This window comes from Euwallacea similis, chromosome 34, assembly GCF_039881205.1.
Source record: "Euwallacea similis isolate ESF13 chromosome 34, ESF131.1, whole genome shotgun sequence".
In the NCBI taxonomy this organism is placed as follows: domain Eukaryota; kingdom Metazoa; phylum Arthropoda; class Insecta; order Coleoptera; family Curculionidae; genus Euwallacea; species Euwallacea similis.
Window position 1 is genome coordinate 1,324,796 of NC_089642.1, and position 27,087 is coordinate 1,351,882.

The 27,087-nt window shown below is 32.1% G+C and overlaps 1 protein-coding gene across 1 annotated transcript; it reads right to left on the minus strand.

Annotated features, from left to right (window-relative positions):
• Positions 1-4,862: 4,862 nt before the first annotated feature.
• cdi (center divider) lies at positions 4,863-26,532 on the minus strand. The gene is made up of 7 exons (XM_066404406.1): positions 25,712-26,532; positions 19,465-19,586; positions 19,154-19,352; positions 18,867-19,013; positions 7,378-7,562; positions 6,957-7,147; positions 4,863-5,900 (listed from the first exon to the last, which is right to left on the minus strand). The coding sequence occupies exons 1-7, from the start codon at positions 25,967-25,969 to the stop codon at positions 5,011-5,013; spliced, it is 1,992 nt and encodes a 663-aa protein (XP_066260503.1). The 5' UTR covers positions 25,970-26,532; the 3' UTR covers positions 4,863-5,010.
• Positions 26,533-27,087: the final 555 nt, after the last annotated feature.

A 27,087-nucleotide genomic window follows, 5' to 3' on the forward strand; every position in this document is an offset into this window, starting at 1 on the left:
GTTTGGCTTCAAAGAGAATATGACATTTGTGTCATATATTCCAAAAAAAATGTGGTATTACTTTCATTGCTACATCATGATGATGCCATAGATGTACTAAATACAGGTGATTTTCGTAAACCCGAAATCATAACAGCATACAATTCTACGAAAGGTGGAGTTGATGTTGTTGACCAATTATCTTCAAATTATACCTGTAGTTGGAGCACAAAATGATGGTCAATGGTTATATTTTATACTATTCTAAATGTAGCTGGAATTAATGCGATGGTAGTTCATTCAACTAATAACCCTGAATCTAAAATAAAGAGAAGCAAGTAGCAGATCCCACTTGAGTACTAGAGCTACAATAAAGAACGTACCAGCCAATATCAAGTCTCATATTAAAGAAATCTGCAGTATTCAGAAACTAACAACTTCTAACACTATCATGAATGAGACAAAGGGACGCTGTTCGTTCTGTGGTTCAAAAAAAAATAGGATTACACGATTTTCTTGCATAAGATGCAAAACATTTATATGCTTGGAACACATTCGTGCCATATGTGAAAACTGCGCAAATGATGTAGTTGCATAGAAAGAACACTAGACACTATTTACTAAGCCCTTCCAGTTGCAGTTTGAATTTAAGTTTAAAATATAGTCAGTTACAGAAGTCTACATACACCCTGTAAATTGTATATAACTAATAAAGTAATGAATGTATTTTCTTTTGTTAATTATGTAAATAGTACTCTAGTAACACTACATAAATATTTAAAAAAATATTATTTATTTACGTTCCAGTTTAAATAAAAAATAGAAATCAAAAATTTATAGCCCACAAAAGTCTACATATACTTCAAAACAATTTTGTTAACATTTTTTACGGTATCCTTATCAGTTCTTCTGAAAATAAAATTATATTTTAAAGTAGTACGAGATCAAAACTCTTTAGTGTTCCACTTTAAAAATTTTATACATAAAATTATAAAAAGAATAGAAACACCAACAGCGATTCGAAATTTAATAAACTTAGAAATCGGATGAAGTCTTACAATGAGATAGCAACCACTGTAAGTTTACCACGCAGTACAATTCAAACAATCATTAGAAACTATAATAATCGAGGAAATATGAGCAATAAAGCAAGATCTGGCCGTCCAAGAAAATTAAATGAAAGAGATGTGCGATCACTTTTAAAAAAAGTTTCTTTAGAACCCAAAACAAGTGCTCCAAAACTTGCTATTGAGATTGAAAATGATACCAGAAAGACTATTAGTTCTGAAACAGTAAGATGTATACTGTGATCAAATAACTATCATGGAAGAATACCAAGAAGAAAACCACTAATATCTGCAGAAAATAGACAGAAAAGACTAGATTTTGCTAGTAATCACTTAAACAAAGGCTTAGAGTTTTGAAAAATCGTACTATTTACCGATGAAAGTAAATTCAATATTTTTGGATGTAATGGAAAGGGTAGAGTATGGAGAAAGATGAATAAAGAACTTAAACCTCAAAATTTAGAGTCAATTGTTAAACATGGAGAAGGTAACGTCATGGTTTGAGGTTCAATGTCAGCAGCTGGAGTTGGAAAATTGGTTTTTATTGATAGTACCATGAACCATCTACAATATTTAAAAATATTGCAAGACAATTTGATTCCATCAGATAATAAACTGCAACTTGGTGATCGTTGGATATTCCAACAAGACAACAATCCCAAGCATACACCTCGGGTTGTTCGTGAATGGATTTTATATAATGTACCTAAACAATTACACACACCTCCTCAGTCACCTGATTTGAACCCTATAGAACACCTATGGGATGAATTAGAAAGAAAGATTAAAAGATTCAAAATAACTAACAAATAAACATGAAAAAGCGCTTTACAAACTTCGTGGACAGAAATACCCTCTGGCGTCAAAGAAAATTTTATTCTATCAATGCCAAGACGTCTTCAAGCAATGCTTGACTCAAATGGAGGGCCAACCAAATATTAATTATCAACAAATATTAAGTACAAATTAATAGATAAATTACATCTAAAAGTGTATGTAGACTTTTGTGACTAACTGTACGTATATACGATGTGTATCTTGGTGATTTTAGTTTTCGTATTGTTTTTATGTACCTAAACAATTTGAAATAAAGGATTAATTTTTGTTTTATATGTATATGTCTTTTCTATATCTAACTAAAGAGATAAAGCATAAGTAAGGTGATGCATATAAAAATTTTCAAGATTTGTGAATTTTGCATTGCGCTTTTCCTGTCAGTGTCCCACACCATAGCGACTATTGTTTATTCAGATTCCTTAGCGACTAATAAAGGGTTAACTGGAATAAATTCACTAGCGGGGAGCTGAATAATGTTTCAAAAAATTCACTAGACACTTCAACGTTTTAATGTATTTGCCTACATTTTGCAAGCAATGTGAAAAATATAACCCTTCAGGGGTAGCTGAAACCACCCTCAACAAATTTTTTTCAAATGCAACCTTATGGCTTATTAGAAACCTCATTAGAAAGCTGGTGGAAAGAGGAATCCAGAGTACTGATCAAATATTAGTTTTTGGTACATTTAAGTGTTGCATAAAATCAAAACATAATTTTAAAGTTTTATTTATTTTCAATATAACAATTGCTCAAAATGTGTGTTCTTTAGTTTTGGAATGTAAACCTTACTTTTCAGATGTCTCTACAAAAACTTCCAAGTAATTTTTTGCTACAACTGATATTTGGTATTTTTTGCTAGTTTTTTACACAGCCGCAAAGAGGAATTTAGTTTGCATGCCGTATTCAGAATTCGAAACGAAGTGTTGTTGCAAACTGGTCAAAATGCCTTGTTTAACTGAATCGCTAAAAATTGAAATTTTTATAATGATTGGATATGGTGACAGAGCACAAACTCAAAGCGAAGTTGTTCGCTTGTTTCGAGAAATGCATCCTGACTTGCCACCAATAAATCAGGGTTCCATTAATAAAATAGAGGCACAATATCGAGAGATGAGTTATGTCAGGAAAGCACCGAGAGAGAGGCAGGCTGTTGTTGATGAACACGAAGTTGAATTTGTTGCTTGCTCTCAAAGAAAATCCAGTCACTCCAGCCCGACAATTGACCCGTGATAGTAATCTTAATGACAAAACAGTTTTAAAAATACTTAAATATGAGAAAAAATGCCCATATAAAATGCAAGCTGTTCAAGAGCTACTTGAAGGTGATTCAAATCGACGACTGGAATTTTGCAATTTATTGATGACTCGTATTGATCAAAACCATTTATCTTTAGAGTGGATACTTTTCTCAGACGAGGCTACTTTTACATTAAATGGGCACGTAAATTGCTAAAACTGTCGTTATTCAGCTAAAGAAAACCCCTATTGGATGAGGGAACTTCATATTCAGCGCCCACAGAAAATTAATGTGTGAGCCGGAATAATAAAAAATAGAATTGTAGGGCCATTTTTCTTTGATGACACTATTAATGGAGTAAGATACTTGCATTTTCTCTAGCACGAACTAATGCCAGCTCTATATCATTTATTTCCAAATCCCTTGAACGCTAACTTGACCGATGAGAGATTATAGTTTTAGCAAAATGGGGCCTCGCCACACTACGCCGTTATTGTTCGTCAATATCTGGATAAAATTTTTCCCAGTAGGTTGATTGGAGGGCGTGGTACTATTGAGTGGCTAGCAAGGTCTCCAGATCTTACACTGCTGAATATATTTTTTGGGGATATCTCAAAAGTAAGGTTTACATTTAAAAATCTAACAACATAGAAGACCTGCAGCAAAGAATATAATAGGAAGTCACTAAAATAACAACGGAAATGTTGCATAATGTAAGGGACAAAACCTACCACAGACTGGTATGCTGCCAACAAGTGAATGGTACACGTTTTTAGCAATTGTTACGTTGAAAATAAATTGAACTTTAAAATTACGTTTTGATTTTATGCAACTCTCAAACATACTAACAACTAAAATTTGATCAGTACTCTGGATTCCTCTTTCCACCAGCTTTCTAATGAGGTTTCTAAGAAGCCATAAGATTGCATTTGAAAAAAATATGTTGAGGGTGGTTTCAGCTACCACTGAAGGGCTATACTCTTCATATTGCTTGAAAATGTAGGTAAATACATTAAAACGTTGACGTGTCTCGGGAATTTTTCTAAACATTATTCACCTCCCCGCTAGTAATTTTATTCCAGTTAAAGTCTCCACCCCGTATTTCAACTTGAATGAAAAAATATATTGTGTGTCTAGACTTTTGCTGGCCATTGTATATATTCAGATTTAATATTTCCTCCATATTTAGACTCTAAAACAAAAACGTTTTGTGAAAATAAGTGCTTCATAATTTAAATTAAATTAAAAAAAAATACTCCCTTAAGGAATTTTTAAAAGTTCCAAAATGACCCTATTGCAGACAAACTGATCTGTTAAATATGAAATGTCATAAAGTACGGGTGGTACCATTTAAGAATCAAAAGCTAGGGCCACTTCCCGTCAAACTGGAAGTGAAATTATTAAAAAATTTTATAATTCAAATTTCACATTTTTCTAGGAAATAGCAAAAACATACTGTACGCACTTTCTGTTGTTGCTTGATATATTCCCGTATAGCTGCTCCCGTATTGTCAATATTTAATATATGCAAAAACGTTCTAATTTTCAATTGCAGAAAAAAACAGTAGGTATGTTCAACTTGCAAAAGAATCTTGTTATCGGCCTACGCCTATATATGATTCCGTTGACTGAACCCTTCTACTTCATTGTTGGCCAAGAATGTTACTTATCTTACCGGATACACAATACACTTTTACGTCTAAACAATGAACATTTTGTTATGCTTCTGAATAAAAACATGCTTCCCAAATATATATACTATAATGCCAAAAATGTCGGGTAAAATTTATAATATTTTAGTAAATGAAAACAAATAAAGAGCATAAATATGGAATTAAATGTGCTTACTTGAAATGATGGAGCACAACATGATTGACTAGAATCACTTGGTCAAACTATTTTTTTATCAAAAAGAGGCAACTTTGACCTAACAGCACCTTCGCAAATAACTAACCTCGAGCACTTTGGTCTCTGAGGAGTTAAATGAGTCAAATGTACACCCGAACTGGATACACCAGAGGAATTATTATGTCTTTCAAGTGAACGCCTTAACGCTGCTATCCTAGAATTCAATTGTAGACCACCTCTTCCTCCACCTGAATGTCTCAATGAGGCTTCTTTCTTTTCGAAATAGTCTACGATTGTTGATATATTAGGTTGCACGTCTGTCAAACAGTCTGAACCTGCTAAACTAGAAATATCTTCACTGCTATCCGTGTATATTGACGAAGCTCTTTTGCATAGAGCTTGAAGTTCTGCTGGTTCTAATTCGTCAAGCGATCGTAAGGAGCTGACTGCGGTTCCACTATCTCCCCATAAGCTACTAGGGGATAAGCATTCGCCTATACTTGAGTAGAAACCTGATTCACATGATCCTCTTCTTCGAAGGTTTGCTGGACTAGGAGCTTCATTTTGACCCATTATTTCCGAGAGATTACTGCTCGAACCTCCTTTATATAACGGATGGACGAACAGGGAAGATTTGCTTTTGCAACATTTCCTATTAGTTGTAGGGGATCCAGGTAAGGATTTAGGCGTTTCGGAAGACGAAGACTCGATGAATGGTGCCGGCAATTCACAACAAGATGAGAAGTTTCCCAATAACTTCTTTACTCCATGGAACTGAGTAAGTGCAGCAAATGGGTTGGACGTACGAGGCTTGTAGTGTGGGTCTTGCTTGCACATAGTGATTGCATGGCGGCGGGCCTTGTCACTAGGTGACAAAAACAAGGACAAGGATACTACAGAGACGTCTTCTGAGAGAGATCGTCGGTGAAGAACTGAAAAAAAAAGGGCACTAAAAATACTGAAAAATATAACTTTAAAACACAAACTTTAAACGTAGGTATTACATAAAATTGTATCGCGTGTTCATCAACAAATATAAAAATTGCTGCGAAACTAAAAATGTGCTGCGTAATCTTTTACGTACTAAGTTCCTACTTATTATTACGTTAAATAGAACGACCGTAATTAAGGTTTCTTAAGTACCTACTCAGTGACTTATGGCACCATTGCATTTTGTCCCATGTAAATCACTTTTTTCCATACCTTCAAATTTTTATTTTAAAATGTATATCACAATCTGATGTTCAGATTCATAACTCCCAGATAAAAGGCATTTTCCAAAAAATCAAAAAAAGGTTATATAAAAACTACTTATTTCTTCAAAATTATGATCACCATTAATTAGTATGAGTGCATTCATTCATTCAATGTAACATTTTTAAAACAATTTACTGATAATACTGATTAATTGTGTTATTAAATAATTTAAGATTATTTTTGCACCTTATAACGCACCAACTGCATAAATAATTTAGAACGAGGCTTTTAATGTTGACATTTTAAATTCGAATGATACCTTATCTAATTTTATGGGAAATTAAAAGTCTAATCTAGTTGTGGAAAATATGAAAATTTTTATCTGAAAGAGCTGACTTTTACTACTTCTGGACCTCTTGTAATTTAAAATATCACAATATCTACATAGGTAACCAAAAATGCCCAATCACATTTGAAAACTAATTTGTATATTTTGATATGAAGCGTATTAAATTAATTTCTAGCATATTTTGTATTCCTTTGCCTTAACCCAAGTTTGAACCCAAATGTTAGAAGGTAACCCAAATGATCAGCTTCATCTTAATTTAATGAACATCATCTATCTTATATTTACCAAGATCCCCAAGCGCGAACTGCAAAAACAGGTATTGTGTAAGGCAATTGGCAAAATATATTTACTTCTAGTAGGGTTAGCATCTATTCACATACAAATAAGGATAAAAATAGTTAATAACATATAAATGTTAACAAGGACGAAACTAAATACGTACTTTTCCCGTGTTGTGGGGTTGAACTTTGATGGACAATAGCTGCAGGTAACTGTTCTTCACTTTTTGCAGCACAGCTAGAAATACTGGACTCCCTACTGTCTTTGACCTTCTCCATATCAGTAACGATATCTCTAAGGGTGTTTTTAATCTCGGTAAAAGTCGGGCGACTTTTTGGTTCTATCGTACAACACCTTAAATCAAACACATGCATTAACAACATTTATGTCATTTAGTTTATGAAGTTTTATTCAATGTTTTTATAACACAATTATATATTATAATAGTGCATATATTGTATATTATAATTGTATAATGGATAATGTCTGACAAAGTCGATGAACTTTTCTAGTGTCTAACCATACAGTTAGCGGTTATAAAGCAAATCTTAAGTTATTTAAAAGTCAAATATATTTCTACCTACCTAAAAGTAAGTTTTAAAAAGTCAGGTACTACATTAGGACCACATAGCTCTGTGAAAGCTAGGTAATCTAGCCCGAAATTGTCAGTCCTTGGAAGCTGGTCGGGATCAGCTTCCACTCGAGCAATCAATTCACATAGGACAATTCCGTAACTAAATACGTCGCTACGTTCATCATAGTAAATGCCCTGAAAATATCATATATTTTTAATTCACCGTTCATATATCATGGTTAATTCTACTTAAGATTTGCACATAAAGTCTACACCACATTCTTACCTGGACATATTTGCTATAGAATTTTTTGTTATATATACAGTATGTCCGCGTTAAGGACGTACCATCCTTGTAAAATTTTTAGTTCTTGGCCGCTTTTGGCATTTTTTTTGTTAATTAGATATTCAAAATGTGCATTTCTTTAGTGGATATGATAACTCTTCACACATACTTATGGCTAACTACATGTATTTCTATGGGATAAAATTTCAAAAACCACTATTAGGGCTTTTTTAGGATAAATATTCAGATTCTCAGTTAAAATGACTGGAAAACCCACCAGTACCGATTTTCATTTTTCTGCTATACAGGATTTTTGATAAAATTGATAAAACATGTTTTTTATGCAAACAAGTTTTCAAATTGGCAAAACATTTACTATAACAATAAAACTGATTAGCGGCTATCCAAGAAAAAATGTATTACTAGTATTAAAGAACTTTGAACTGTTTAAATGCTAAAAACTAACCTTTTTACAATAAATTAATATTAATTTCAATTTAACATAGAATAATAAATTATTTATTGGGATAAAACAATTTTTTGGGCTAAATATTAGTATTTTCAATGAACCCTCCAAATTCTTTTATACGTTTTTCAATACATTGACGATTATTTCTCAATATGTTATTTAATTGATGTGGAGTTATGCTCTGATAAGCTTCTCTAACACGTACATAAAGTTCTTCACGGGTCTGGAGTCTTTTTACATAAACTTTATTTTTTATTGTTCTCCAAAGGAAAAAATCCATGGGCGTAATATCCGCAGATCACGGCGACCAACGAATAAGAGAATTATTTCATTATGAATGGGCGTTCCATCAAGTTGAAAATAAAAATTGTAGCAATAATCAAGGAGAAGCTCATCGAATGCGTCACTAAACTCATTTTACAGAAATATCAGAAAACGAGCAGCAATCAAATTTTCGTTGAAAAAATATGATATAATAATCTTTTGATTTACAATACCACAGAAAACGTTTACTCTTAAAGAATACGGTCCTTTACATTCAATTGTCCAATTCTGGTTATGATCACTCCATATTCTACGATTTTGTGCGGACACTATATCATTTGTCGTAAACGTAGCTTTATCGGTGTATAAGATGTTTTTTAAAAACTAAAGATCTTCCTGGTACATAACCTGCAGCCATAAATAGAACAATACTCCATTCCTCTATTATATTTTGATCTCTAGCTTCAAGTGTATGAAGAAATTTTGGTTTAAAAGTTTTTTACCATTGTTTTTTAAATATTTCCAGATATGGGTTTTAGAAATGTGTAAATTCCTGCTAGTATCTCTCAGACTTGAATGCAGATTAGGGTTAAAGTAATCTAAAATTACTTGGTTTGCTTGAGGTTCGCGATTACGTTGGTGGTTCGGTAGTTTTATAATTGTCCCACAATGATTAAAATATTTGTTAATACTTGCAACCGTTGCAAGGCTAATATTACGCTCTGGGTGTGGACGATTAAATTCTTTTGCTGCTTCATGAAAAGTACGCGTCCTATCATCAACAAATCTTATTATTTCCATTTTTTCTTACAACGAATACAACATTTTTTCAACTTTTTACTTCTGTCAAATTGAATATGTTACGAACTGCAAACCAACAATTAGTACCTAACAGCTAACAATTTTAGCAAAATATTTTTTGTGTTTACAATGAATACGGCATTATTATATATTGCAGATTACAAAGAAAAAATAGGTAAAATAATAAATTAAAATTAATTATTTAATATTTAAAACATTTTGTCATAATTGACAGAACAAAATTGCAATGTTTCCCCCCAACTTGTATTCTGAAACAAAGAAAATCTCTCAAATCTGTTTTATTGTTAAAAATAATATTTTTGCCAATTTTAAAACTTGTTTACATAAAAAACATGTTTTATTGATTTTCTCGAACACCCTGTCTAGCAGAAAAATGAAAATCGGTACAGGTGGGTTTTAGGTCATTCTAATTGAGAATCTGCCTTCGTTTTTATCCTAAAAGTCCTAATAGTATTTTTTGAAATGTAGTCCCATAAAATGCACACACTTGGCCATGAGTATGGGTGAAGAGTCGTCGTTCTTATTAGACAAATGCGCATTTTAAATATTTAAGTAATAAAAAAAACATCAAAATCGGCTAAGAAATAATGATTTTATAAGGGCGGTAAGTCCTTAAAATTGTATATACACGGTGTCCCACGATAGAGTTTACAGCAAATACCTCATAATCCAATAGTAATTTTAAAAAAGGTTTTAATACGTTCACTGCCGACGGTATATTTACTATATTCCTCTTTAGGTCATACGATTTTTCAAATTTTGATACCGGAGATCATTTTTGACATAATGTTATAAACATTATAACTATCTAAAATCTAGTAAAATTTTGAAAAAATAACATTTTACAAACTTAGGATAATCAAATTTGTAACTCGATCTTATGGACTGAGGTGGCCTGAGCGACAACTTGTCTCTCAGTCCATTGGACCTAGTATTCAAACCTAAAACACACTACTCTCGGTCTTATAGACCGATATGGCAGTGAACGTGTTAATAGAAACATGAAGAATTGTTGGGGCTACAAATTGAAGTGGTAATAAAATACACAGGGTGGCGTATAAAGCTATGACAAAAGAAACTTGTAATTTTTAAAATGATATACCCTATTTATCAATATATGTTAGAGTTCCTACTCGAGATCTACGCACATTTGATAAAGCATATGCTGCACTTAAAATCAAGAGATTGTGAAGTGCATTTCAGTTGAGTATTTAAAAAATCCATTTTCACACTTTAAAAAAAAATAAATTCCAGTTAGAAAATAAACATTTACTATCACATTAGAAAAAATGTTCAAATGGTCCTTCTTGATATTTTAAACATGCTTCAAATCGTCGAAGTATAATAGTTCCCTAGCACAAGCTTTTCGCATCATGTTGGGCGTGACTGTACGACAAGACTCTCGAATATAATCAAATAAAATTTTAAAATGTGAATTCTTTATCACAATTTGTTCGTTAACGTAGGAATAATATCACTGTCAAGCTTTTCTTACTTATAAAGTACCTAATCCTAGCCAATAGGTGATGAAAAGGTCTTCTTCAAATGTATTAATTTTTTTAAAATTATTAATAATTTCACAATCTCTTGATTTTAAGTATAGCATATGCTATATTAAATGTGCTTAGATATCGATTAGGAACTCAAATATGTACAAATATACAGGGTGCCTCAAAAAAGTGTACCGACACCAAACTAATTTTTTTTAATAGAACATTCAGTATTTTTTCACATTTAAGTGATTTTTATGATTGTTTACATATTCCTTAAATTTTGGTGAAACCAGTTAATATCGATGAATAAAATTAAAAACCACAAAAAGTATCATTTGCCTCTCTGGTTTAAAAAATTAATAAAACATAGAAATATCTATTTAAAGAAACTATACAAGGTGTTTATTAAGCATGATTTAGTAGTTTTATTAAAAATATTTGATTATCCATATTGTATAAGGTATCCAAAATTTGGAGTCAAATTTTCAAACTTAGAAGTATTTTACTTTTCCTATTTTAAATTGGAGCCACCGTATGTTTTAATCTAGTTTGTGGTAGAACTCAAAAACAAACATTGTTTATTAATTATTAAATCATACTTAATAAACACTTTGTATAGTTTCTTTAAATAGACATTTCTATTTTTTTATTAATTTTTCAATCCAGAGAAGCAAATGCTACTTTTATATTTAGTTTTATAATTTTTTTCACCGACATTATAGAACCGGTTTCAATAAAATTTTAGGAATATGTAGACAATCATAAAAAGCATTTATATGTGAAAAAATATAGGGTGTTCCGTTAAAAAAATTAGTTCGCTATAGTCACACTTTTTTTGGTCACCCTGTATAATTAGAAATGTTTTCCTGAAGTAGGACCTAAGGCAGGTAAAGTATACACAATATCAAAATCCTACTTTCAACGATAACCGAGCTATAGAAGATGGAAAGTGAAATGCACCACCCTGTATATCAGGGTGAGTCAGAGTTAAACCGCCATACATAATCATACATAGGGAATTTGACTTTAAACAAGAAAGTTCTAATAAAAATGTATCCCCAAATACTTGATAAGAGCGCTACAGACCTTTAAAGATGGCTACTGTAGATTGATTTTTGCTTTGCGTTTCTAAAACCATTTAAGATGAATTTATAAATTTGTGTGCAAAAATTGAACTAAATCCAGTGATTTTTTCAAAGCCAAAATTTTTCAAAATTATTAATCAAAGGCGTCTGGTCGGAGGTTCTGTGGAGTTTAATAACGTTTTTATTTTAATTTTCAAAATAACCTGTTCATTCTTTTATGCTTGGCGAAAGAAAAATATTTCTGTTAGTCAAAGATAATATGGCACAATCTCGATTACAAACTGTTTTGACGAAACACATTAGTAATAAAAAAATCTTCGACAACAACTTTATTAATAAAAAATTAGAAAAAAAAGAGAAAATGCATCGTCAAACAGCGATTTGTCAAAAATTCGTAAAAACGCAATTCGATCTCGATTACATACTGTTTTGTGGAAGAATAGTAGGTTTGGACAACAATTGAGGGTTTATTTGTGTTGAAGTTTGGCAGCTTTTGACAAGTCAATTTATTAACTCAAATTTTAATGCATTTTAGACTGCGAAATCATGCCAAACATTTACAATACAGATTAATACGCAGATATCCTGTTTGTTTACGGGTATTGTGACGGATTGCACGCACTGCAGTAACTGAGTACACCCGCAGATTTCCTTTAATAAGGTTGCCCAACAGATCAGTATTTTTCAACGTCTAAGAGAAATACGATCAACTTTATTGCAATCGCGAGCAGACGGGATTTTCGCATCCCTTCGAAATAACAAAAGATCATAAAATATCTTAGACCATTTCGATTAAATGGTTTCTGATAGCACATAGAAATGTTCTTTACAATTAGGATATTCGCAGAGCACTGTGAACAGAACTTTGAAAACAGATGGTTGTCACGCACATAATTCGCAGAAAATTCATAATTTGCTGGCTGAAGACTTGCCATGAAGAAGAGAATTTTCAGAGTGGTTCTTGAGGCAAATAAAAAATAATGCTTTCTACTCTCGGAGGGTGATTTGGGCTAACGAGGCAACTTTTACACGTGCTGGTATCTTTAATCAACATAATACTCATATATGAAGGCACGAAAATTCTCATGCTATAAAATATACCCATTTTCAAAATCAATTTTCTTGCAACGTTTGGATGGAATTATGCGATAACTCACCCATTGATTCATATTTTTTGCTTTCACGGCTAAATGGTCCGTCTTTTCTTTTTTTTCTTAGAAAATTATTTTGAAGCAGTTTTAGATGACATGCCTGTAGTTAATAGATCAAAGAAATAGTTCAAGTTAGATGGATGTCCTGTTCATTACACTCTACTAATCCGACGGAGACTGGAGACTGCGTCATAACTTTCCAGAAAGATGGATCGGTCGCGGTCAATACTGCCTTCGTCCTTGGCCTGCGCGCTCTTCGGTTTTAACCCCATTGAATTTTTTTGTATGGGATATAATGAAGAACAAAGTTTATGTTGAGCCCATTAACGACGAAGCTACCATGCGGAAAAGGATTGTTCAACTTGCTCAAGAAATCACACCAGCAGAGTGCCATACGGCTGCAAAATTTGTTGTTCGTAGATGCGAACTTTGCATTAAAAATGATTTTGAGCAGTTTTTATGAATTTTTGAAAATTAGCTGTTTAACGAGGTATTTTCTTCTCTTTTTTTTCTAATGTTTTACTAATAAAGTTGTTGTTGAAGCTTTTTTTATTATTAATGTCTTTCCTCGAAAAAGTTTGTAATCAAGATTGTGCCCTATTATCTTTGACTGAAAGAAATTTTTTCCTTTCACCAAGCATAAAAGAATACATAGGATATTTTGAAAATTAAAATAAAAGTATTATTAAACTCTACAGAACTCCCGACCGTACGCCTCTGATTAATAATTTTGAAACATTTTAACTTTGAAACAACCACTTGATTTAGTTCAATTTTTGCATACAAATTCATACATTTATCTTTAATGGTTTTAGAAACAAAGCAAAAATCAATCTGCGTCAGCCATCTTTGAAGATCTGTAGCGCTCTTATCAAGTATTTGGGGATACATTTTTATTAGAACTTTGTTGTTTAAAATCAAATTTCCTATGCATGATTTATGTATCGCGGTTTAACTTTGACTCGCCATGTATATACATATACAGTGTGCCTCAGGATAGTTGTAACAAAATGACAAATGGACTAAAAATTTTTGAATTTTTGAATGACGTTTAGGAATTGAGTATTGTTGTTGTAAAATATGGTATACAAAAATGAATTGATTCCGTGTTATACAGGGTATTTCAAATTCGACCCTCACCATTGGGATGTCGGAAACTAGAGGAGATACGAAAAAGTTTAAATGGGGGCAAAGTTGCGCAATCTAGTGCTTGATCGAATACCGTTTTCAAAATTTTAATTTTCCGAGTACTTCCGGAGATATCCGAGAAAAACTAAAAATTGGAGAATCCATTTTTATTTTTTTTAGCGTTATTTGACAAGAAAGGTTAAATCCGTAAGCACATTTTCATTGTCACTTTTTCTCAGCTACACAATGACATATTCAAATTTGCGATCCGACGTTTCGTCTTTCGGCTACCATCATCAACTTTATTTTTTCTTATGGGCGCCATATTGGATTTTTCGACAAAAAAATAGTGCGTTTTATTTTGAATTCATTGATATAGAACTTCTTATAATTTACTTTTTTAAAAGCCAAAATATTTAAATAAAAAGAAATATTACATAGTTGGCCTTGACTCCATCGAAAGACTTTCTTTTGTTCGCGTTATATGACAGAACTTCTCAAACGAATTTAGAGCGTGTGCAGATTTCCAATGAAAATGAGTTTCCGAAGTGAAGAAAAACGAGATATGTTAAGACTTTATTACAAATTTGATAGGAACAGTACGAAAACAGCTCAAATGTATTTTGAGTTATATCCGGAAAGACAACAGCCGCATAGAACATTATTTAAAACTTTGGACGAACATTTAGCTGAGTTTGGTGCTTTTGAAAAACCTAAGATGAAGTATGGAAGCAGAATGAAAGAAGATACTAGAAATAACCTACTGGCAGAGACAAAACTAAATTATTATTAAATGTTACAACAAGTGCTCAAATTGACGACTTTTTTGTGGGGCACTTTGAAAAATAGAATATATGAGAATCGAGATTATAACACAATAGAAGAATTTACAGAAAACATCATTACACAATGTAGAGTAATCAGAAGGAGAAATATTATTAGGGCTGTCACTAATTTAAATAGACGTGTTCGTTTATGTATGCAGGAGGAAGGTCGTCAATCTGAACACTTGTTGTATCATTTAATAATAATTTAGTTTTGTCTCTGCCAGTAGGTTATTTCTAGTATCTTCTTTCATTCTGCTTCCATACTTCATCTTAGGTTTTTCAAAAGCACCAAACTCAGCTAAATGTTCGTCCAAAGTTTTAAATAATGTTCTATGCGGCTGTTGTCTTTCCGGATATAACTCAAAATACATTTGAGCTGTTTTCGTACTGTTCCTATCAAATTTGTAATAAAGTCTTAACATATCTCGTTTTTCTTCACTTCGGAAACTCATTTTCATTGGAAATCTGCACACGCTCTAAATTCGTTTGAGAAGTTCTGTCATATAACGCGAACAAAAGAAAGTCTTTCGATGGAGTCAAGGCCAACTATGTAATATTTCTTTTTATTTAAATATTTCGGCTTTTAAAAAAGTAAATTATAAGAAGTTCTATATCAATGAATTCAAAATAAAACGCACTATTTTTTTGTCGAAAAATCCAATATGGCGCCCATAAGAAAAAATAAAGTTGATGATGGTAGCCGAAAGACGAAACGTCGGATCGCAAATTTGAATATGTCATTGTGTAGCTGAGAAAAAGTGACAATGAAAATGTGTTTACGGATTTAACCTTTCTTGTCAAATAACGCTAAAAAAAATAAAAATGGATTCTCCAATTTTTAGTTTTTCTCGGATATCTTCGGAAGTACTCGGAAAATTAAAATTTTGAAAACGGTATTCGATCATGCACTAGATTGCGCAACTTTGCCCCCATTTAAACTTTTTCGTATCTCCTCTAGTTTCCGAGATCCCAATGGTGAGGGTCGAATTTGAAATACCCTGTACAGGGTGTTTTGTAAACAAATTTGTAAAAATCGTCACCAATAGTGTCTTTATTTCTAAAGATACGAAAAGATTCGAAAAAAATGCTTTTTAGAATGCAATCTTATATTTCGGTACCAAATTTCAGGAATATAAAAGTATTTTTCAAAAAAATATATTTTATTTTGAATCGTACAACCAACACCGCGTAAATATTATAACAAATAATAAATACAAAATTAAACATATCAAATTTATAAACAAACTAATTAGCAATAGGTTTTCTATTTTGTAATAATTATTTATTCGATGTAACCAGCACCCACATCCGTACATCTTACGATCCTTCGAATAAGTAATTATTACAAAATAGTAAGCCTATTGCTGATTTGTTTGTTTATAAATTTGATGTGAGAAATTTGATATTTATTGTTTGTTATAATGTTTACATGGTGTTGTATGATTCAAAATATTTTTTTTCGAATAATACTTTTATATAGTAATATAAACGTATCATCTTTGTACCAAATTTCAGAATTACGGAGATGTAAGATTGCACTCTAAACAACTTTTTTTGTCGAATTTTTTCGTATTTTGAAAAATAAAGACACTATTGGTGACGATTTTTACAAATTTGTTTATAAAACACTCTGTATAACATGCAATCAACTCATTTTTTGTATATCATAGTTTTACAACAAGCAGGACGCAACCCCCAAATGTCATTAAAAATTTTTGGTCTATTTGCCCTCTTGTTACATCTATCCTGGAACACACTGTATATAAATATAATATAATAATATTATATTTGCCTTCCATTTCAATGCATTTATTAATCCGCATTTCGAACAACCGAACACAACTGAGAAGTGCATCTGCTGAAATTTTGGCACAAGCATTTCTGATACGCACAATCATATTTTCATTTGTCGTTGGTACTTGTTTACAAACTTTGTCTTTAAGATAGCACCACAAAAAGAAATCTGGCGAAGTGAGGTCTGGTGATCTAGCAGGTCAATTCACCGAACCAGCTCTACCGATCCAACGATCATTGAATTTACGATTAAGGACTTCTTATGCTACCACCGAATAATGTGCTGGAAAACCATCATGCTGAAACCACATGTTTTGCCGCACTTCTAAGCTCAACTCTTCAAGAAATATTGGCAGTTAGTTTTCCAAAATGTCTCGGTACATTTCACCATTCAAGTTGCTTTCAATTATGTGGGGATCGATAAGGATAAGGATTAATAAGGGCATTTAAGTTGAAGCCCATCATTTTGAACACTTATTTGAAAAACTAACTGCAAAAAGTTTTAGTTTACATTGATTTTAAAGATTTCGCTAAATATTCAGGTAAATCATAAGCAAAGAGAAAATAAAATTTAATTAATTACAGCGCCATTTATCGTGAATCGAAAAAAATATTTCAAACAAATTCTACGTGTTTTTTGCCGTAGAATTCGAATCTGCAATAAAAAGTATGGAATGCTATTTAAGAAATCAAAGTTACCTCTCACAAGGAGGGGCAGAGGGGTACTAATTTTAGCATCAAGGTATTTCCCCCGTGGAATAATTAAACTTTCATAACAGACATTTTTTCGTAGAGCGCTTATTATTCGAAATATTAGGATGTTTTAAGTTAAATATTACACCTTTTATGTAAATACAAGGTTATTCACGTCATGCTACACGAAATATTACGGCTGAAGTATTTGATATTTTGATTTTTTTTTTGTGTTGTATAAAACTCAAATAGAGGTACATTCTAAAATTTTTTTTTTTATACGGGCGGTTGTAAATAAATGAAAAGTCATTTTTTTTAATGGAACACCCATTATTACATAATTTTTTATTTATAATATTTTCAATACGATTTGCTTAACTTTCAAGACAAGGATGGTATTTACGTTTTCGAAGTATTTTTGATACATTCGATTGACTTATATTGGTATTTTCAGAAATCTGGATTTGAATAACATGAGGATTAAAAAAATGAATTTGATGTACTTGATGTTGTTATCGAACATTGAAGAAAATCCACACTATTATACATATATATATATATATATATACATGTATATATATTATTATACAGGGTGTAACATAAGTGATGACTTTAATTTTAAGGAGTGATTCCTTGTCATATTTTAAGCAAAAATGTTCATATAAACATATGTCCTAACGTGCATCACTTTCGAGATACAGGGTGTTAAAGTTGAAAAAATAAATTGCGTTTTCTTTAATAGTTTTCGACTGCTTCGAAATAATTTCATGAAATTTCGTATACAGGGGTTTATTGGGATAAAAAATTCAAATTTATAGTCGATTTAGCTGTATTTTCTAGAGGGCGCCACCAGCAACGATTTCGACCCCCTGAAATCGTTGCAACTTTTTTGTGCTACCCTGTGTGCCATTTTGGAATAGAAAAATCGATTCTCTCATCTTTTCTGTTTAAAAAAGGTACACTTTATTGAAGTCGCTACGAGCAACGATTTATGAGAAAAATGCATTTAAAGTTGATGATGCATGCACATTTTCGGAGGGTCAAAATAGCTTTATTTAAATCAAATGCTCAAAATGAGAACCGCGACTGTTAATACAAGCATCTAGTCTTCTTCTCATCGACTGTCGCACTCGTTCGAAAATTCCTGAAATGTCGCGTATGACATTACATTTTTTCAACTTTAACACCCTGTATCTCAAAAGTGATGCACGTTAGGACATATGTTTATATGAACATTTTTGCTTAAAATATGACAAGGAATCACTCCTTAAAATTAAAGTCATCACTTATGTTACACCCTGTATATTATTATATCCACACTACAGTGGATTTTCTTGAGTGTTTATTATAGCGGTCTTAACAACCAGAAAGTCAGCTAAATTAGCAATTGATACATAAATAATGACCTGTTAGGTTATTTTGGTTGTAGCTCATATTAAAAAAACACCCTGTATTTCAACACCTGCACTGTATGTTAAAGTACTTACTTTAAGGCACTCTGGAGACATCCAATATGGTGATCCAACTGTACAAAGCTTATTTTTACTTGACGGATCCGGTATTGAAGTAGAAAGGCCGAAATCGCCAACAACTGCTTGCCGATGACCAGACTCAAGCCGTTTAATAAGAACGTTCTGAAGTAAAAGAATTCAATAACAATAATTCTGTTTAGGCAATAATTCACTAACAATATTTTAAATTAAGCGGATAAAATTTTAAAATGTTATTTCCTCTTTTCAAAATTAGTACTATCCAGTTCCAACTTTTGACTTACCTTACTGGTTAAGTCCCTATGAAATATATTATTGGAGTGAAGGTATTCCATTCCATAGGCAATATCACTAGCAATACTCAGCCTTAGCGGTTGCGGCAAAAGAATAGACCTATTTTGGATTAGTTGATCCAGTGAACCTCCATTACAGAACTCGGTAAGGGCATGCAATTGACCCTCATGAACACAAACACCCATTAACCTAAACACAGGTTCGTAATATTTTACAGAATATATTTGAGTCTATAATAAAATATAACAAAAAATTCACAAAAATAAAATAATTCAAATAGTTAATACGCCTTGGAACTCACCTAAGAATATTTGGATGGGAGAGTCTGTTCATTAATTGCACTTCTTTCAACATATTACGTCGATTTGATCGAAGTTGATTCATCTTCAGGACCATGATTTGATCTGTTACTTTGTGGGTGACCTAAAATATAGATATCAAAAAGTTAAATTATTAACAGTAAATCATTATAAAACATAGACTTGTTTTCCATAAGATAATCACAGGATTGTAATTTTTTTTAATTACCATGTATCTAGAGAACATGTTACAGTATTGATACAAAAAGTTGTCTGAAAGACCGTTTCTTGTAAAACTTGTAGTGTAGATTAATTTACATTGAAATTAAATTTTTAATCTTACACAACATTTACATTAATACTGTTGTTGGAGTGATAAACTAAAATTTCAGCTTTCATCGTAACATTTAGGTGTTCTTGGCTTTATCTTGAAACCTATTTGTTTTTTTTATTTTTGGGCCATAAGAAAAACTACAGGGGGTTTTCATAAAGTTTCTATTTTTAATTCAAATTCATAAATCATAACATGTGCCTCTACAGAGTGTCCCAATGAAAAGGAGCCACCCAGGATATTTCTTATACTGTTGTGTTTGGAGAAATTTCCTGAAACACGTCGATAGATTTTTTTTTAGGGAGACATATTTAGACGTATACTTGGCGCCTAAACGAGCAACCCCCTAAGAAAGGGTATTATAACTCCTCCAATTTGAATAGGAAAGAAAGATTGTATGACATCTAGTTTTAAAAGCATTAAAATACTCTTTACAAACTATGATAAAGGCAATTTTGACGAGTCGTTTTTAGAAAATTTTAATTTTGTCATCATTAAGTTCACCTTCAAAAATCACAATTAAAAGATTTATTTAAATTAAATGCTCGAATTAACCTTCATTTGATTTCATACAAGGGTATAACTGCGAATCAAATATTTCCGTACATTTTATAAAACTTCTAGCGATAATCGGCGACACTCTTAAATTATTCGTTGTCGTAAGTCATCCAAAAGAATTGGTTTTGCTTGGTATACTTTAGTAGTATTACTTATGTTTAGACTTAAGGTGCCCCCATTAAAAAAAATCCAAAGGCGTCAAATCTGGTGATATGGCTGACTAATCGATAGGTTCTCTACGTTCAATTCAATACTCGGGAAAATTATCGTTTAGAAAATTTCGAACAAGTGCTGCATAACGAGACGGAGCTCCATCCTGTTGAAAAAACAAGTCATTTTCGAGTAAATCGTCCTCTCTTTCCATTATTTCAACAATTTCCGGATAGTTTAAATTTTGCAGTGTATCGAGACCAATGATATGATAGCCTAATATCCCAGCCTAAATATCGACTTTTTCAGAATATTGTGTCTGCTTTTCTCGCATAATAAAAAGGGGTTAACTTCGCTCCAATATCGGCAGTTTTACTGATTCACGTAACAATAAAAAAATAAAGATTCATCCGAGAAACAAACGTTGTAGATTACATGTCAATTATTGTTTAGACGGTCTAACATGAATTCACAAAATTCTAAATATCTTTCAAAATTCTCTTTATTTAACTGACGGACAAGATTCATTTTGTAAGGATGAAATTTATATTTATGGAGAATTTTGGCGACAAATGATCTGCCGAATCCAGAAACCTGTGACAATCCTCGAATGGATTGCGTATGGTCTATTAAAGAAACTTGGCCCAAAACACCAAATGAAGTAGCTTTATATTGACAACCCATACTGGGTGGTAGTCCCGGGCGTAAACAGAACTAGTTTCTCGAAATTTTTCTATCAGTTTCAATGCATATTTGTGACGAACAAATTTATCAGGATGATGCTGGCTAAACATTCTTGCAGCAACCATTGCACACTTGCTATTTAAGTAATAGAAATCCACTAATTCCACAGGTTTTTGAATTGAAAATACCATGTTTACGTCTTAAATTTACTCACAATGAATAAAATTATGTTCTATTTAGTAGAAAAAAGCAAATTCAGTAACTTTTTTATTGAAATTGATAAAATCTAAAAGTAATAAGTAGAAAATTTACAAACCAAATATGATTTTTTCTTGTAATGAATTTAACAATGACAAATAAAATTTAAATTTTTGCAAAAACAACTCGTCAAAATTACTTATACCATAGTCTGTTGTAAAGAAGGCTCTAAAAACTTTAAAACTAGATGTCACATGACCTTTCTTTCCTATTTAATTTTGAAGGGTTGTAACCCCCTTTTTTAGGGGATTACTCGCTTAGGCTTCAAGTATATGTAAAAAACATTTTCCGCATGAAAAATCTATCAACGTATTTCGTAAAATTTCTCCAAATATGACAGTATACCATAAATCTTAAAAAATCTTAAAATATCCAGAGAGGCTTCTTTTCGTTGGGACACCCTTTATACCAGCACAATCTAATAGAGTTTCAAAATATCTTCTCCGAACTAAGTTGATGTTTAGTATAAACTATCTTGTCAATGCTACATGAATTAAAGAAAAATATATAAACCTCACAAATTGTTAAATCGTGATTGACGTTTTTAAAAAATAATAGTGATCAAAACCAAACAGGGCTTTATCTGCTTAAATACATGCATTCTATTCCACCTATGTTGACAAGTACTTTTTTTGAGTGACTCAACAACCCTTCAATGATAATCATAGATAGAGCACGATTCTACTGATCCATACTCAAACTTTGACCTAATTAGGGCGTAGCATAACACTGAAAAAGATCTCCTTTGGATCGACTTAACCGCCTTCCTGAGGCAATCATCAATAGGGATTATATGTACCTATAATATACAAGATGACATTTTAAAAATTTTGTAAAGGCTACATCTGAAGAATGAAAAAAGATTTGAAACCGTTTCTATAATTAGTAAGAGGAACCAAAATAATGTACTTATTAATCAACCCCCGTCTAGCCTCTAACCTCCAGCCACCCTATCTTTATAATTTTAATCCCCATTTGTAATGTATCATTTTAAAACTTTAAAAATGCTTTACGATCACATTAACTAACATCACATTTGTTCAAATAGTTATCAAATTATTAAACAAAAAAAGAATAGAATGTTGCTTTTACTTTTTTAATTAAGTGTTCAAAATGGTTTCCGTTATTTTATAGACAATATAATAGAACCTATTTTCAAATTCTTGTCGAATGTTAGCCAAAGTTTCCCTTAATATAGCTCGGCATGCTTGAATAATTCTTTCTTGTAGTTCCTTATTTGAGTCAAGCTGAGTTTTAAAGACGACAGATTTTAGGTATGTCTATAAAAAAAATCAAGTGGCGTTAGGTCTGGAGACCTTGGTGGCCACTTTATAGCGCCTCGTTTACCAACCCATTTATTTAAATAATGGTCATCTAACCATTGCTTAACTAGAACCACATAGTAAGGAGGTGCTCCATCGTGTTAAAAATGTAGCAAATCCTGGTTTAAAGACACGTTTCCTTGTATCTCCGCCTGGGTTTCTAATTCACGAATAATCAGAGGTGCAATGGCGTTTTTAAGCATATCGGCATAAACCGCACCCTTCAAGTTTCTTTCTATAAACAATGGACCAATAATAATATCCCCCAATATACCAGAATAAATATTAAGCTTTTCAAGATACTGGATAAGACTTTCCCTAAATATGTGTGGCTTCTGCTCACTGCAATAACGATATTTTTACTTATTAACATGCCCCTTCAAGTAAAAAAGAGCATTCATTCATCACTAAAACAAATGTTTTCCACAAGTTGAGGTTCAGTAACAATTCTCTGAGTCATTAATTCACAAAATTCAATTCTCCTATCCGGGTCATTGTCAGAAAGTTCTTGAACGATTTGCATTTTATAAGAATGAAACTTATTCAATTTTAATGCCCTCCTAATTTTTTCGCGTGAAATTCCCATTGCTGTAGCTGCCTGAAGTATCGATAAAGTAGGGTTTATCCCAAACTGACCGAGAACTTCCACTTGAGCTGCTTCGTCAAGGATTCTTGACTCATTCCTTTTCTTTTCAACAACGGAATCTGTTTCTTAAAATTGAATGCCTAGCTGTCGAATGTACTCATGGTCACATTTCTGCCCTCATATCTGGCATTAAACAAAGCAGTTACTCTGAGGAAACAACGATTCTCCAAACCATAAATGAGTATCATTTCTACACATTCAGCAATACTGTACATCATTATGGAAAAAATAAAAAGAAATAAACACTTTAATCACACTGATGCTCAAAGTTTCAAAGGTTACTAAAAAATATTGGTCAAAACCAAAACGAAATGAAATAAACGAACGTCTAAAAACAGAATTCCAGATAAAAAAGTTTACTAATTTTGCTGAACACAATAACTATAATTTAAAAAATGTAAACAGTTCTAAATTTTTTAAAACCTCTAAATAAACAATAAAAGTATTATTTGAAATATTAGTTGGCGCTTCATACAATTCTGAAAATTTATATTCTATTCCTTTTTTATTTAAAAATTCGATAACTGGTCGAACAAATGTGATATTAGTTAATACGATCGTAAAACATTTTTTAAGAGCTTTAAAATGAGTCATCACAAATGGAGGTTGCCATTTAGAATTACAAAATTGGGGTGGCTGGAGGCGAGAAGGTAGGTTAATAAGTACATAATTTTGGTTCCCACTATTAATTATAGAAACGGTTTCTAGGAATTTTTAAAATCTTTTTTTATTCCAGAGATATAGTCATTGCTAGTTTTTAAAATATCATCCTATATATTATATGGCCATATAATACTGATTTATACTCCAAACTTTACCTACTAAGTGCACAGCATAATACTTTAGCGACTGTATCCTGGAAATTTTCTGAATAACTGATCACAAAACCCCAGGATACTAGATCCAGAGACACAGACCTACTGAGGATAGAACCCTCAATACTCTATGGAAAAATTATTGGATTATTGGGACAATGAAAGCTAACTATAACACATTTACCAACATTAAGTTACAATTAATTTTCAAGGCATCAATTTGCGAGGAATTGTTCAAAAATACTGAGCTCTTATGTAAAATAAGGGAGTTGCAACAGTTCACGACATAGTTAAAAATTTTCAAGCTGTCTGTGTATGTCAACTGGTGATTCCATTCAATTAAAACAAGTTAGGTGGACAAATGAGTCAAAGTGCCACCACTATCTGACCTCTACTTCACAATTTGTTCAATATTGATAGCTTTGATGACACACACCACATTCTACTTCTTTAGTTCATTGCCAAGCCAATTCAATGTTATTGAGGAAAATCTCTAAAAGCATATTACTCATCACTCAAAAACAGAGCTAACGTGGAGATGGAGACAATGTGAAAAGCAAGTAGTGAAGTTTATAAATCAGGCTCCTGGGTCTTGAGTCTTTTATGCCACATCATTTAAATAAATGCTAGCATTAAACTTTTTGGATCAAGATAATGAGGTAAATGTGTACATAATTAGTTTAAAAATAACATGTTTCTGGTCTGAGAGCTTTTTCACTTTCTGTTGAGGGGATGGGGCAGATGGTACATGTGTATATTAGTAAGATTTTTAGATGAGGCAATTGTGTATGGTCAGATATAAAATATTCACAGGTAATGTAACAAACATATTGAAAAATATTTTTGGATCAAAAAAGAAGTCTTGCGAATTAATGCTTTTTTCATATATATTTCTTTAAAATAATCTTTATTTTTTGATGCAGCAGCTGTATTTAAAGAGAATTTCATGAACCAAATGCTACATTTTTTTGGTTGTAACAACTTTGTGAAATTTTTTACACATAGACATTAACAGAAATTTTATTATGATAAAATTCCTGTCTGTTATTGTAATTGCAATGGCTACTTAATAATTAAATTCCTGATTTTTAGTCTAGCACAGGTTTTGAATGAAATTCTCTTGTGATCATTTTCAAAATTCAACTATGAAACAGATAGGATAAGTAGGTACCACCTAGGTGGTTGATGTGATACATTCAATACATAGGTCTGGTGCACTGGTCATTAGTATATAATGATTTGTTGAACTATTAAAAATTTTTAAATTAAAGCAGTTCATATGTGTACTGATTGAGAAGAAAATTTTACAAGTGAAAACAAGGATACCCTTCCCACAGGAGAAATAGGTAATAATTTTCAATACTAAGGTGGACCCATAACCTCACCTATATCAATTTAGGGATATGCCTAATGAGCTCCTTAATAACTAAGGAGTGTAGGGCAGGATTAGTTGTGTAATTTATAATGTATATATAATATAAGTACCTTGAAAACTTCGGAAAAAAATCCAGATCCTATCTTGTTTTTATGAAAATCATCCAACCTATGAAGGGCTGCCACTGCATGTTTAAGTGCTTGGCATGATGAGCCGGTCTTCAGTCTATCACATCTAACCTTAGGAGGTTCAGAAAGTTCGTTATTGGGACAAAACAACTTTTCATAGTCACTATCCTTGGGATCACATGGGGTGTCATATATACAAGAAATTTGTGTGGAGGAATCATTTTTTCTAATTGGGTACATCACACTAAATTAATGCACTATGTATCATTAACCAACTTCGTACATACTTCTGTACGAGTAATTGATGTTCTGTAAGTCCTCTTGTTGCACATACTTTAAAATTTACTTCAAATTTACCATAACTTTAAAAAAATCGTGGACATCAATAATTTGGCATTTCTTAAGAAAACTGCTTAGAAAATTAGGTCTATGGTAAAGGTTTACTTTAGAACACCTTCACAAAAAGCACCTACGAAATTCCTAAAGGCAGTAAACACAATCTTCACTACACTGAATAGAAAATCTTGACTGTCATCCCCTTGGAGAAATTGGTCTGAAATTAGAGTTCACTCCAATCTCCTGTTATTTTAAGCTTCAGATAAGATATCTGCAAAATCTGCTTACAAGGGCAGACAATAAAATTCACTGGCCACGACATGTCTCTATTTTTCAAAAACTAATACCTTTATCTAAAATTATTATTATTTAAAAGAATATAAAAGTTTGGGGAACTTTCACCAATCACCACCACCAATCCACTTTATTCACTATTCACTAGTAAATAATTATTCTAATGTCAGTGTCAATTGTCAATGTCTATATGCTCACATGAGTTGTAGGTATGGTATTAAAGATATTTAATGGGACCCAAATAGCATGGAAACGAATGGTTAATGTGGGATAGGAGGGAACGTCAAAGAAGTCAGCGCCGAAGGGCCTTCCCACAATGACTCTAATGGGAGTGTTTGGATCTCTGCAGATGAGTACATGACATCCAAATTGACGTGACAACGTCGCCATCCGTCTTAGAACGTTTTTTATGTGGATGAGTTTCAGAGCAGACAATTTTAAGGTATTTCGCCCACTTAATTCGGAAGCTGCTATTTGCTCTTCTTGTCTCATTATTTATCTAAGTTATTCGTTTTTTTTCGAAATTATTGTACGAAAAAGTATCTCTGATACCGCAAACTCAGAATGGTCCGAATATGAATATCCAGTCCATGGTTAGTATGGTGGGTCATTTTGTAAATTCCAAATCACGGTAAGCACCTTCTAAATTCATCAAGAGAGTTGTACAACGCCAAATTAAATTTTTTTTCCAGACATCGGTTATGTCTAAAGAAGAGTTCGCACATGCT

Coding starts and splice junctions, on each gene's coding strand:
- cdi (XM_066404406.1), bottom strand. CDS start 25,969: ATGTACCCAATTAGAAAAAATGATTCCTCCACACAAATTTCTTGTATA. Junction 19,587..25,711: donor TTTTTTCCGAAGTTTTCAAG/GTACTTATATTA, acceptor TCTATATTTTAG/GTCACCCACAAAGTAACAGA. Junction 7,148..7,377: donor TTTTTAAAACTTACTTTTAG/GTAGGTAGAAAT, acceptor GTTTGATTTAAG/GTGTTGTACGATAGAACCAA.